General features: G+C 38.0%; 1 protein-coding gene and 1 pseudogene across 3 annotated transcripts in view; both read left to right on the forward strand.

Moving 5' to 3' along the window:
- Positions 1 to 14,269, forward strand: part of ANKRD31 (ankyrin repeat domain 31) — a 164,339-nt gene that overhangs the window by 74,391 nt on the left and 75,679 nt on the right. For all 3 annotated transcript variants that reach the window (XM_040450693.1, XM_040450700.1, XM_040450703.1), the window contains 2 exons: positions 2,081 to 2,223; positions 11,637 to 11,781. In XM_040450693.1, coding sequence (XP_040306627.1) covers positions 2,081 to 2,223; positions 11,637 to 11,781 — 288 coding nt within the window. The remainder of the gene's footprint in view (positions 1 to 2,080; positions 2,224 to 11,636; positions 11,782 to 14,269) is intronic.
- On the forward strand, positions 4,466 to 8,144 carry LOC121040718 (metallothionein-1-like; annotated as a pseudogene).

The following is a 14,269-nucleotide window of genomic DNA, read 5'->3' on the forward strand; positions in this document are numbered from 1 at the left end:
CAGTTTTATGTAATGTTCTCTAACTGTTGCTTAGATGCAGATGATTAATAATGTTCAGATCATGTCTGTCTTTATGGATTTTTTTGTCTAGTTTATCTATCATTTCATGAGAAGAATATTGAAATATTAACAACTATGATTGTGGAGTTGTCTGTTTCTCCCTTTCATTCTGTCCATTTTTGCTTCCTGTATTTTGAAGCTTTGTTATCAGGTACATACACAGTTGTAAATTGTCATGTCTTGTGATAAATTGACCTTTTAATTATTTTGAAATATTTCTCTTTGTCTCTAGTAATACATTTTGTCTTGAAGCTACTCTATATGATACTAATATAGACATCCTAGCTGTATCTTATGTTTCTTGTCTATTTGTTCTTTTTCCATCCTTTTATTTTCAACCTCTTTATATTTAAAATTTATTTCTTGTAGATAGCATACATACATATTTCTTATAGATAGCTTTTAGATATAAAGAAATAGATAAATTCTGACTATCTCTGCCTTTTAATTGGGGCAATTAGCCAATTTTAATTTAATATAAAATGTAGGATTGAGTGAGGATTGTGATTTTACTAATTGTTCCTCGTGTATGTTATCCTTTTTTTCCTTTCTATGTCTTTGCATTTTTTTTTTTTTTGTAGTGATTACCCCGGGGATTGCAATGTACATCTTTAATGTTTCTTTCTTTTCAGAGTTAGTATATTAATATTTCTATAAAATGTCAGAACGTTGAACACATCTCCCTTATCTTTTATGCCATATAACAGCTATATAAATTAATAACACTAAAATATAATGTTATGATTTTCAATTTAAATGGTCACATGCATTTTAAGGAAATTTATAGGAAAAAACTCCTCTATTAACTATGTATTTACCTTTTTTGTTGCTCTTCATTTCTTCCTCAAAGCTTTCTATTTAATACTATAGGAAAAACTCTTTCTATAACATCTTACAACAATAGATCTTAACTGTGGTGTTACTGGCTTTTAGGGCACATTCGCAGTTTGTGGAAACATTTTTGGTTGTTACAACTGGAATGGGGGAGTGGTGCTACTGGTATCTAATAGAATGCTCAGAACAACAAAGAATTATCTGGCCCAAAATGTTGGTGCTGAGATAGAGAAACCCTAGCTTATGGAGAAGGTTCTGGAAAGAGTTAATGAAATATTACCCTCCCCCCCTTTTTAATACACTTTTCACATGCACCTTTTAGGTTTTCTTACATCAATCATATGATTTATTGGAATTGAATAAATATAACGTACCATTGTCTCTGGCTAATGAGGATACATAAGTCATATTTAAGGATACATAAGACACTTACTTGTATGCCTGGTTTTGTTACAATAGTTTATGTTAGAACTACTGTAAATAGCTTTTTACAAATGAGTAAAGAAATACATATTTTTGAAGTGACCTCTGTGCATTCCTGACAGCTGGGTTACTTTAACGGAAGTACCTTGAGCTAGAAATAAAGTTTTTTCTCCCTCTTTGCAAAAAAGTAGCCTATGGGGCGCCTGGGTGGCGCAGTCGGTTAAGCGTCCGACTTCAGCCAGGTCACGATCTCACAGTCCGTGAGTTTGAGCCCCGCGTCAGGCTCTGGGCTGATGGCTCGGAGCCTGGAGCCTGTTTCCAATTCTGTGTCTCCCTCTCTCTCTGCCCCTCCCCCGTTCATGCTCTGTCTCTCTCTGTCCCAAAAATAAATAAACGTTGAAAAAAAAATTAAAAAAAATAAAAATAAAAATAAAAAAATAAAAAAAAAGTAGCCTATAATTAGCATTTCTTTAAGCTAACAATGACTCCCTTACACCGTTTTTATTTGAGCTGGACAAGAATAGTTTCAAATATTTTATTTTTTTCATATTTTCACAATTGAGTTGGGGGTAGGAATTTTATTTGGCCTTCAGATTTATTGAATCCACCTAATAATAGTTTATTTTCATGGTGGGATTATCTTGTCTCATCTAATCAAAATATTTTTAAAGAAACAACTTAGAGTTTATATAGTTTATAAGGGCAAGCACAAAACATTACGATACCAAACATAAACCAATACCATTTCCTTTTTGTAAAATAGGTTGGACAGCACTTCATGAAGCTAGTGTAGGAGGATTTTATCAGACAGCAAGTGAACTATTAAAAGGTGGAGCCGATGTAAATATCAAAGGAATGTTCCAGATCACTCCCCTACACGATGCTGTCATAAATGGACGTTATCAGGTACTGTGATGCTTTTGTTTGCAGATCAAATACTACATTCTACAGATACTAAAAATCTCAGGAAGCTAGCAATAGGGATTCAGTTATAGTTTATTCTTCTAATGGGTACTCAGAATGTGGAATAAAGTTTTACTTTGTGATAGACTTATTGTGTCTCATATGGTAGATGCTATTTTATGTGTTACTTTTAATAACTACAGGTAGTGTTTGGTTACACATAGTATTTTTTTTTAATGTTTCTTTATGTTTGAGAGAGAACACAAGTGGGGGAGGGTCAGAGAGAGGGGGTAACAGAGGATCTGAAGTGGGCTCTGCACTGACAGCAGCAAGCCCAATATGGGGCTCAAACTCAAACTATGAGATCACAACCTGAGCTGAAGTCAGACTCTAAGCCAGCTGAGCCGGCTAGACGCCCCATGGGTACATATAGTATTTTTTATTTTTATTTTTTAAGTTTATTTATTTTTGAGAGAGTGGGGAAGGGACAGAGAAGAGAAGAGAAGAGAGAATCCCAAGCAGATTCCATACTGTCAGTATGGAGCCTGATGAGGAACTTAAACTCACGAACTGCAAGATCATGACCTGAGTAAAATCAAGAGTCCAGTGTTTAACCAACTGAGCCACCCAGGTGCCCTCACATAGTATTTTTTAAACTTATATACTTCTTTAGACTATTTCAGTATGGTACTCTATAGGTTTTAGCAGAACGTTTTCTGCTTACAGAGTGTTAAACGGTGATGTCCAGTCCCGATAGGAGGCATACACCTTTTTGGACACTAGTGTTACTTTCAGAGTCCATATAAGATATGAATCTCTTAGATTTAATGATTAACTAGTACATACTAGCATAGATGTACTACTGTTTAAAATATCAAAATACTATAGTTCCATACAAATTGGTAGCTACTATAATGATAATATTAATTAAGATGATCAGTTTCAGCACGTGCAGTTTATTTCAGAAATAAACTTACATTCTGAGCTTGCCAGACATTTTCTGGTTCAGGCACAACATTACCGGATTGAGATATTTGCTGAAAATATTAATGTTTTTTTATCTCATGTATTGGAAGTTGCCTCTGGGTTCAAACTCCTAGGGTAGAAAAGGGAGCTAATCAGCTGAGCTCGGGAAGTTATGATACACTTGCTTCCAAGAAGAAATGCCTAACAAATAGATCTGGGGAAGGCTTCTGGGAGCCATGGGCATGGACACAGCATAACCCTTCCTAATGTGAAACAGTACTTCAGGAAAGTTTAGGTTCTTTTGCCTTCTTTTGATACTGTATCACTTATTAGTAGGTGGTCACCCTCCATATTGTAGAGAAAGCTGGGTGGGGAGGGGAATTCTGCCTGGGACCTAATTGAATGGCCAAAAGAATGCAGGCTTGGACAGGTGGTGGTGTGAGCCCTCTCTGTCCTTTACTCCCTCTTCAAAGCTGGCCTCCAGCAGAGAAACCTCATGCCAAAGCAGTTCTTCCCTCTCCTTTTGGCCCATCTGCTTTCCCAACTATTCAGGGCTGACTTAACCCTAGTCAAAAGTTTTTTCCCCCTTTGGGCAAGGTAAGCCCTGACCACTTCACTTTTTCCTCCTTTCTTTCTCAGTTCTTCCTTTGTCCCATCTGGTAACTCGACTTTAGTCAGTTTCTGCCTCACTGGCTATAACTGGCTATCTTCTGTCTCGCCTTTGCAGACATATAGCCTTCTCTTACTCCCTCAGTGAAGTAAAAGGGACCAAGGACACACACCTTTGACTCCAGAATCTAGTTACCTCGCTCCTATCTCACTCCCTCCTGCCAACCTTTGTGTTCCTATAACTGATGTGCTTTTGGCACCGTGGCGTATCCTGACTGATGGCGGGAGAAAAGAGAATGGCAAGATGGAAGTTGAAACCCAGAGAACAGTCTTAAGAATTAAAAGCTGATACCTGGTGGGGTGGGATGAAGTCACAGTCTTCTTTGTTCCTTCCCATTCTGTTTAGCTGGGGGGAGCCAGAAAGTTACTTCACCCAGTCCAAGAGAGATTTCCAAAATTCCAGGTCAGTTCTGGACTGACTTAAGAACCAAAGCCTTAAAAATCAAAGTAGGGTAGGATGTTGTTTTGGAGGATGGAGTAGGGATAGCTTGAGCATCAGATGAGGATCTAGGCTAACCTTGGGGAATCTCATATGTAAGGCAAAGATGATCAGAGAAATGGTCTAGACTCTGGGTATTGCTCCCATGCATTACTTGTTATAGGACTAAAAATGTCAAACCAAGGAAGTCGTGGGAACCTGATACTGGATCAGGCACCTGGAGAGTGTGAGTTTCTTAAATACTCCAGAGTTGAAGGAACTTGAATGTATTATCTTACAGGAATTAACTTTTATACTAAAAGGTGGGAGATCCTAAAAGATAATAACCTATTTTTTAAAAGCTAAAAGCCATTAAAAATACCTTGTATGATTCCATTTGTTTGAAATATTTGCAGTAGTCCAAACTTTTAGAGACAGAAAAGATTAGGAATGGAAGGTGGGGACTTGCCTGGGTGGCTCAGTCGGTTAAGCGTCTGACTTCAGTTCGGGTCATGATCTCATGGTTCGTGGGTTCAAGCCCCGTGTTTGGCTCTGTGATGACAGCTCAGACCCTGAAGCCTGCTTTGGATTCTCTGTGTCCCTCTCTCTCTGCCCCTCCCCAACTTGTGCTTGCTTTCTCTCTCTCTGTCTCTCAAAAATAAATAAAAACAAAAAAATAAAGGAAGGTGGGGAATGGGGTGTAACAGTTCATTGTTAAAGGGTTTCTTTTAGGAGAAATTAAAATATTCTAAAATTAGATGGTGGTTATAGTTATACAACTCTCTTAATATACTAAAAACCATTGAATTGTATTTTTTAAATGGGTGAATTGTGTGGCATGTAAATTATATGTCAATATAATTACATTTTCCAATATGGTAAAGGTGGGATTTGAGAATTACAAATGATTGGCTCATTGTGATTCCTTAGAAAAATCTGGAACAAATTATTAGACACATAGACATTTAGATAAGAATGCAGTGATCTTTGAGAATCTGTAGGCATCCCTAAGAACAAGTCATGTCAGGCTAACCTTGACTTCTCTTTTATTAGGTTTACTTTGTTAATAGGTGAAGGAAATGGCATGACAAGTTGATGTAAGCTATCATGATTTTAACAAAGCTTTTATTTGATGAAGTGTTGTATGGTGTATGAGTATATGAGATGTTGACTTGGAGGTTGGCTGACAGTGTTACTTAGGTTCACATGTATTGAGAAAAACATCCCTTAAACATGGTGATTATTCATTCCACATGTGTCTGTAGTGAAATCTCTTCTAAAGTTTGATTGTATATTCTGTTACACTATAAAGAGCCAAACTCCCTCAACAGGCTGGAACATGACTTGTGTGTTGTTGATACTGGAAATATTTTAAAAGAAATCACAGGTATTATACCATTGTACTCATAAATACTTGAGCCTGCATTTCTGACAGATAAGAACTTTTCTTACACCCACAGCGTCATCCTACCTAATATAGTTTCTTTTACTATTTAATATTCAGTCCATATTAAAATTTCCCAGTTTATCTAAAAAATGCATTTTTATAGTAAGCTTTTGTTTGAATCAGGATCCATCAAGGTCCATATATTACATATGTTTGTTGTGTGTCTTAAGTGTGTTTTAACCTATAACAGTTCTTCCTCTATTTTGTGTTTTCTTAGGGGTTCTAGAATCTTGGCTTTTGTCTTAAAGAATTTCCTAAATTCTGGATTTGGCTAATTTTATTTTTGTGGTGTTGTATAGCTTGTTTCTTCTTATATTGTCTGTAACTGGATAGTCTATTTAGAAATCACAATCTGGGTGCTAGGTGTGCTCATTGCTATGGGATGTCATTGCTTTTAGGCATTTTCAGTAAAATACATATTTTTAGAAAGAAAAATTATTAATTCATACTGATATTTCTTTTTTTTTTTTTTAACATTTATTCATTTTTGAGAGACAGAGACAGAGTGTGAGTGGGGGGAGGTGCAGAGAGAGAGAGGGAGACACAGAATCTGAAGCAGGCTCCAGAATCTGAGCTGTCAGCACAGAGCCTGTCTCAGGGATCAAACTCACAAACTGCGAGATCATAACCTGAGCCATAGTCGGATGCTTAACTGACTGAGCCACCCAGGCACCCCATACTGATACTACTATTTCAAACTTAATATTATACATTTACATTTAACTAATTTTATACTTATGTCTCTTTTTCTGTTAGGCTCAACATTTGTTTCTTAAAAATTACTTATTTCTTTATTGTATAATATACTTATTACTACCAACAATATTATTATCCATGTTAACAATGTTATTATCAACAATGAAACTACTAATGAAGGGTTTTTTGTAGTTTTTTCTGTTTTGTGCAGATTTCATTAGTTCTGTATAGTCAAAATACTGTCTTTTCAAGTACTTGAAAATATTTTATTCTCTAAATATTATGCTAAGTGAAATAAGTCAGGGAAAGATAAATACCATATGATTTCACTCATATGTGGAATTTAAGAAACAAAACAGATGACCAAAGGGGGGAAAAAGAGAGACAAACCACGATACAGACTCTTAACTGTAGAGAACTGATGGTTACCAGAGGGGAGTTGGGGGTGGGTTAAATAGGTGTTGGGGATCAAGGAGTGCACTTGTGATTAGCACTAGGTGATGTATGCAAGTACTGAATCACTTGATTGTACACCTGAAATTACTATTACGTGTATGTTAACTAACTGGAATTTAAATAGAAACTTAAAAGAATTTTATTCTCTGTCCTACTTGCTTCTTACACAAGGAAGTCAGCTGATTTTAGAGGGAAGAAAGCACTTGATTCAATAATATGCTTTGAGGTGAAAATCCATAAGCAAACTTTAAGTAGAGGTCTACCTGTATTTCGTTAAGGAGTCTATTGTTTGACCAGCCAAATAAAGAGGATTGTGATGCCAGCCACTTCCTGAAATTGTTCTGCTTGTTTGAGTTAACCTGTGGTAGCTTTTTTTTTTTTTTAAATTTTTTTTTTCAACGTTTATTTATTTTTGGGACAGAGAGAGACAGAGCATGAACGGAGGAGGGGTAGAGAGAGAGGGAGGCACAGAATCGGAAACAGGCTCCAGGTTCTGAGCCATCAGCCCAGAGCCCGACGCGGGGCTCGAACTCACGGACTGCGAGATCGTGACCTGGCTGAAGTTGGACGCTCAACCGACTGCGCCACCCAGGCGCCCCAACCTGTGGTAGCTTTAAAATATGTCCACAAAATTTTTAATAGTCCTCCTTTCAAAAGGTAAAGGCTGATTCTCTTCCCCAAGATTGTGAGCTGGAGTGTCAGTGAGTTGCTTCTAACAGTTAGGATGTGGCAGAAGTGACAGTATATGACTTTCAAGGCTATGTTAAAAGTATTGTAGCTTCTTCCTCGTTTTCTCTTCTCTCTCTCAGGTCATTAAGTGTGAGGCTAGGTGTCATATCATGAGGACACGTAAGTAACTCTATGGAAAGGTCTTTGTGACAGTGAACTAGGGCCTCTCCGTCTCACACCCATGTGAGGGAGCCATCTTAGAAACAGATCCTGCAGCCCCAGTCAAGCTTTTATATAATCATATCTCCAACCAACCTCTTGACTACATCCTCATAAATAACTCTGACCAGACCTCCAGCCCCCACCAGTGTCTCCCCGGGTCACCTGCTTTGGACCTCCACCCTCACCTTGGCTTGAAATAGACCCACGCTGTTCCTGCTCCACCATGGGCTCCTGCACCTGCGCCAGCTCCTGCAAATGCAAAGAGTACAAATGCACCCCTGTAAGAAGAGCTGCTCCTCCTGCTGCCCTGTGGGCGGTGCCAAGTGTGCTGAGGGCTGCATCTGCAAGGACGCATCTGACAAGTACAGCTGCTGTGTCTGATGTCGGGGGAGCCCATTCCTGATGGAAATAGAGCAGCATGTACAAACCTGCAGTGTTTTTACTTTTTCATACTACCTGGACCCAGTCGTTACATTCCTGTTTCTATGAAATACTTGAATGACAGTAATCCCATCTAGACTCTGGCAAAAAAAAAAAAAGAAAAGAGAAGAGAAGAGAAACTCAGAACCACCTACCTGTGCCGCTCCCAAATTGTTGATCCACAGATACTGTGAGATTATAAATAGTTATTCTTGTTTCAAGCCACTAAATTTGGGGGTAATTTGTTAGGTAGCCAAAAAGAGCTAATAAAGAACCTAAATGCAGGTTTAAAGTATGGGAGAAATACTCAGGAAAAGTCATTTATTTATTGCCTTTTGGTGAGAAGAGAGTGCTTCAAATTAGAGGATATGTAAGGCAGAATTCATAATATTAAGGCTAGAGAGGGAAAGAGTAAGTGTGGATATTTGGTGAAGCAAACTATCCATTGTCTAAATCAGAGACTTTCAAAGTAATGTATCCATTTCCTGGGAATTACCAACTTGGATTTCTAGGAAAGTGAGGTTCTAGCCCCTGCCTTTTCCTTTCTCCCAGTCCTCTTTCTCATGCTCCTTGTTCCTAAGTCACTCTCACACTAGATGGTTTTTCTTTTCTTTTATGGTAAATGTTGAAACGCTTTTTTTTTTTAAATTTACATCCAAGTTAGCATATAGTACAATAATGATTTCAGGAGTAGATTCCCATAATTTGTCTCCTATGTATAATACCCAATGCTCATCCCGACAAATGTCTTCCTAATACTCCTTACCCATTTAGCCCATGCCCCCACCCACAACCCCTCCATCAACTCTCAGTTCTCTATAAGTCTCATGTTTTGTCCCCCTCCCTGTTTTTATATTATTTTTGTTTCCCTTCCCTTATGTTCATCTGTTTTGTCTCTTAAAGTCCTCATCTGAGAGAAGTGATATGATCTTTGTCTTTCTCTAATTTCACTTAGCATAAAACCGTTTAGTTCTATCCATGTTGCTGCAAATGGCAAGATTTCATTCTTTTTGACCGAGTACTACTCCATTGTATACATATATACCACATCTTCTTTATCCATTCATCTGTTGATGGACATTTTGGCTCTTTCCATACTTTGGCTATTGTTGATAGTGCTGGTGTAAACACTGGGGTGTATGTGCCCCTTTGGAACAGCACACCTGTATCCCTTGGATAGATACCTAGTAGTGCAATTGCTGGGTCGTAGCGTAGTTCTGTTTTTAATTTTTTGAGGAACCTCCATATTGTTTCCAGAGTGGTTGCACCAGTTTGCATTCTCACCAGCAGTGCAAAAGAGATCATCTTTCTGTGCATCCTCACTGCGTGGATTATTATTTGACACAGAATCTCGAGATAAACAGCACAGCCCTGTTGGCAACTCCCTTGGAAAACTTCTTTTCCTAAAAGAAAGCTGTGTACTCTGTGCTTTCTTTGCTGAACAAAACATGAAGATCCAGACATAAATTTGTTATCTACTGTTACCTGGCTTGTATATGAATTATAGGTTTAATTATATCTATTATTACTTTCTATTTCCCTATCTAATATTAAATTCTCATAATAATTTGAAAAGTAGAATTGCTGAGTCTTAATAATTTTTAGAGGATCTAGCTTATATTGTCCCTTTGTAGTGTTATGTTTTTCACTCCTAGAATGCTTTGTTATAAAAGGAAAAATGTATATATATTTAATTTGGGGGTATATATAATTTACACAAATTTGGGTCCTTTCTGTCATTCCAGATACTAACATGGAAATTTAGGCTCTGTTTAGTGTTTGTAGTGTTACTTAAAGCCTACTTCCGACATCCTCCCTGATTATATTCTTCTTTTTTTTTTTTAATTTTTTTTAATGTTTATTTATTTTTGACAGAGAGAGAGAGACAGAGACAGAGCATGAGCTGGGGAGGGGCAGAGAGAGAGGGAGACACAGAATCTGAAGCAGGCTCCAGGCTTCCAGAGCCCGACGTGGGCCTCGAAATCATGAACTGTGAGATCATGACCTGAGCCGAAGTCAGATGCTCCACCGACTGAGCCACCCAAGCGCCCCTATATTCTTCATGTATTAAACAGTACTTAGTGAATATTTACTGTTTGTCAGACACTGAGATAGGCACTGGGAATATAAAGATGATTAAGACATATACCTGTAGTAAAAACTTGGAAGCAACTTAAACATCTGTCAATAGGGTACTTAAATAAAATACAGGGGCGCCTGGGTGGCTCAGTCGGTTGGGCAATTCGGCTCAGGGCATGATCTCGTGGTCCGTGGGTTCGAGCCCCGCATAGGGTTCTGTGCTGACAGCTCGGAGCCTGGAGCCTGCTTCGGATTCTGCGTCTTCCTCTCTCTGTTCCTCCCCTGCTCGTTCTCTGTCTCTCCTGTCTCTCAAAAATAAACATTAAAAAAAATTAAAAAATAAAATAAAATACAGTACATTCATATAGTACTTTCAATAGTAGACTATTAGCTGCTAAAAAGAATGAGAAAGTTCATTTTATACTGACATGGTACAATTTCTAAGCTCTTTTGTTGGGGGAGGGGCGGCAAGATATAGAGGAATGTATATATTCTATGGCCACTTGTGTAAGAAGAAAATCTGTACATATTTGTATGTATACATACATATATACATGTTGGACTAGATTAACTCAAAAAATTCAGAAGAAACTATAGTACTTAAAAAAATTAGATGACTGAAATTCAGGGATAGAGGAGGAAACTTATTTTTCATTGTATACTTTTCTGAGTCTTCTATATTTTGAACTATATTCATTAATTTCCTATTCATATGTAATTAATTTTAAAAGAAAGACATAGTCCCACCCTCAACAACCTTAGAGTGCCCAAGAGACAGATTAATAAGAAATAAGTGTAATATATGTTGGGCACTATGATAAAATATGTACCCAAAAAAAGGCAGCAGCAGTGGATGAGGAGGTCAGGGAGAGCATCATGAGGAGGTAACTTGAGGAGTAGGAACAATTAAGGATTGACTGGTTTCTTTCTCCCTGACACTGGGGAGGAGCAACGGCAACACAGCTACAGATGGAAGATGACATAACCATCTCCTGGAACATGTCAAACTTGTATTTACTACTACAGAACCGACACCTCATTCTCGGTGTACCTCTAGATCCGTTTCACCAGCACCTAAACTATCTATATTTCTGATCTTTCCTTCCTCCCTCAGTCTTTCCCTCCTTCCCTCTCCCTCTCTGCCCCCTCCCTTTCCCCCTTTTTCTCTATTTTTGTAAGAGAAAGGATATGTGTATCAACAAATTATGATTCAGTAAGTTGCATTAATTTTTTTATTGGGCAAAGATGTTACAGATAAACCCAAGCTCTCTTGTTGAAAGAAATATCCGATGTTGCTTAGAGTTGTAAGCCAGCACACATTTGCAATAATATACCTTTTGTCTGGGCACGCTCACATGAACGGTCTTCCTGTAGGTGGCAGCGTTACTTCTTTTGAATGGAGCTGATCCCTTACTTAGAAGTGACAATGGAAAGTGTGCTTTGGATGAGGCCAAAGATTCACGTATGAAGCGTCTCCTTGAGAAATATATTCCTAAACACCAAAAACATCTTACATCAGGTAAGATTAAACTGGCCTGTTATATCTGTTCATCATGTTGGTAGAGAGTTACAGGAATTGAATTTAGAATTACAGAAATTAAATTTCCTTTCCTCCTTAGTTGTGAGAACGTCTATCCAGTGGTGTCCTTGCTCCATTCCTTTAGTAAAGCACACTGACTTGTTTCCAAATGCACATAATGTAAGGACTCCAAAAGAACAAAGAGAAAAAAGGGATAATATCAAAGGTACTTTTTCCTAGTTGTGCATTACAAAAGTTAAGAAAACTTTTATAAAGTTCTGGTCCCCCCACTCCCCTGACAGTTTTTTGGCTAACATGATATGATGTAGTTCGGTGAGTATGGTCAGGATTGTTTTTGTTTCCATCCCCTAAGAATCTTCTTCTATGGTTATATTTTTGCCCTGTAATCCATTACACTGTTAAAAATTGAACTACCAAAGAACTTGATTTATAGTTGTCAATAACAAGGTTATAAGAATAATTTACATGCATGACACTTGCTTTATATTCTCCTTAATGCATCTGTTAAATTTTTTGGTAAGATCACAGCATTCCTCTGCTCAAACCCTGCAGTGGCTTTCCATTTAATCTAGAAGAAATGTCAGCATCCTTACAGTGGCATACAGGCCCCTATATGAGCTGGCCACCCAACCAGTTAACTTCTACCATTCTCTACCTCTGTCTCTCAGCTTCAGTCACACTGGCTTCCTTGCTGTTTCTCAAATATGCCTCTTCCACCTCCTTCAAGTCTTAGTTTAAATGTCATCTTCTCAGGGAGACCTCGACCATCCTATTTAATACTGCAACCTTACCTCTTTCCCACCCTCACCATATTAGTTACCTATCTCTATGCAAGTTACCCGAAATTTAGCATCTCAGAATACCAAACGTATTATCTCTCACAGTTTCTGAGGAGTAGAAGTCTGGAAGCAGTTTAACTGAGTAACCAGTTCTGAATCAGTGTCTCTTACAGGTTGCAGCCAAGCTCTTAGTGAGGAATGGTCATCACAAGGCTCGGCTAGGGCAGGAAAATCCACTTTGAAGCTCATTCACCTGGTTATCGGCAGGCCTCATTGCCTCACTGCTCATTAGCTGGAGGTTTCAATTACTTGCCACCGGAGCTTTCTCCATAGAGCTGCTGACAGCCTTGTAGCTGGCTCAGAGCAAGTGATCTAAGAGAGAATGCACCCAAGACAGAGGCCCCAAGCTTTCTATAAACTAATCTTGGAAGCACTTATGCCATATTCTATTTGTTGTAGTAAGTCACTAAGTCTACGAAGTTCCACCTTTTGAAAGGAGGAAATACCAAAAATTTTATGAACATATTTTTCAAACTGCCACACTCCAATCCTTACTTTATATTACTCTTCTATTTATCCCTTTTCCGTAGCACTTAACACCTTCTAACACATTGGACAATTTGTTTATTTTTTATTTTCAGTCTTCCCCCACCAGAATCTAAGCTCCATGAAGGAAAGGATTTGTGTTTAGTCTGGTGATGAATACTTAAGTGCCTTGTACCCAGTAGGCGTTGAGTAAATATTTGTTGAATAAGTAGTGTGTCAGTCCTTTTAAACAAAGCAAACAAAATAAAGTCTTTACCTTCAGGAGCTGTATGTGTGCTTCATTCACTTTTACCAAACTATATGTTAATAACATTTTCCCTAAGAGGTAACTATTTGAATGCTGTTGACAAAGAACTAAGACTTGGATGAAAACACCCTATGTTATTTTATTTATTTATTTTTTTACATTTGATCTTAGCCAAAAGGCCGAGAAGCAGTATTTATTTATTTTTTGAGAGAGAGAGAGTACAAGTGGTGGATAGGGGCAGAGAAAGAGAGAGAGAGAGAATCTTAAGCATGGAGCCTGACAGCTGGATCCCAAGACCCTGGAATCATGATCTGAGCCAAAATCAAGAGTTGGACTCTCAGCTGACTGAGCCACCTAGGCACCCCAACACCCTACTTTATAATAACAAGATAACTTCATTGAGAATTAAAGGCCACCAAGAGGCAATTAGTTAATGGTTCTTTAGAACAAAACACTCCTTCCCCTGTAGCCCAGTCTCATCAGAAAATAAGAGGGACAGACTACACCTTGTTGAGGCCAGGTCTGTAAAAGCACATTGAGATAGATTATTCATGCTTCCATTCATTGAGATAAATTATTGCACTTATATTTACATTTCCAGCTATGTGGAAAATTGCACATATTCAGTTGGAGGCAAAAGCATGTATGTTTTTAAGTTTTTGCTTTGATAATCTGCTTAATTTCTTTACTGCTCTATTTTAATAGCATACATTGTTTTGCTTTTCTGAGAGTGCTTTCTCCAGCATTATAGCCCTTTCTCCAAATCCAGAATCTCCCATTCACTAATGCCCACTTCTGACCTACACCTCCCCAAGGGAATTTCATTCATGGAAAAGGATCCCAAGCCTTTTTTCTTAGGATTTAGCTTCCATTATTCCTTGGTGAGGGAATTTAC

This window comes from Herpailurus yagouaroundi, unplaced genomic scaffold (assembly GCF_014898765.1).
Source record: "Herpailurus yagouaroundi ecotype Mexico unplaced genomic scaffold, PumYag 29, whole genome shotgun sequence".
NCBI classification, from domain to species: domain Eukaryota; kingdom Metazoa; phylum Chordata; class Mammalia; order Carnivora; family Felidae; genus Herpailurus; species Herpailurus yagouaroundi.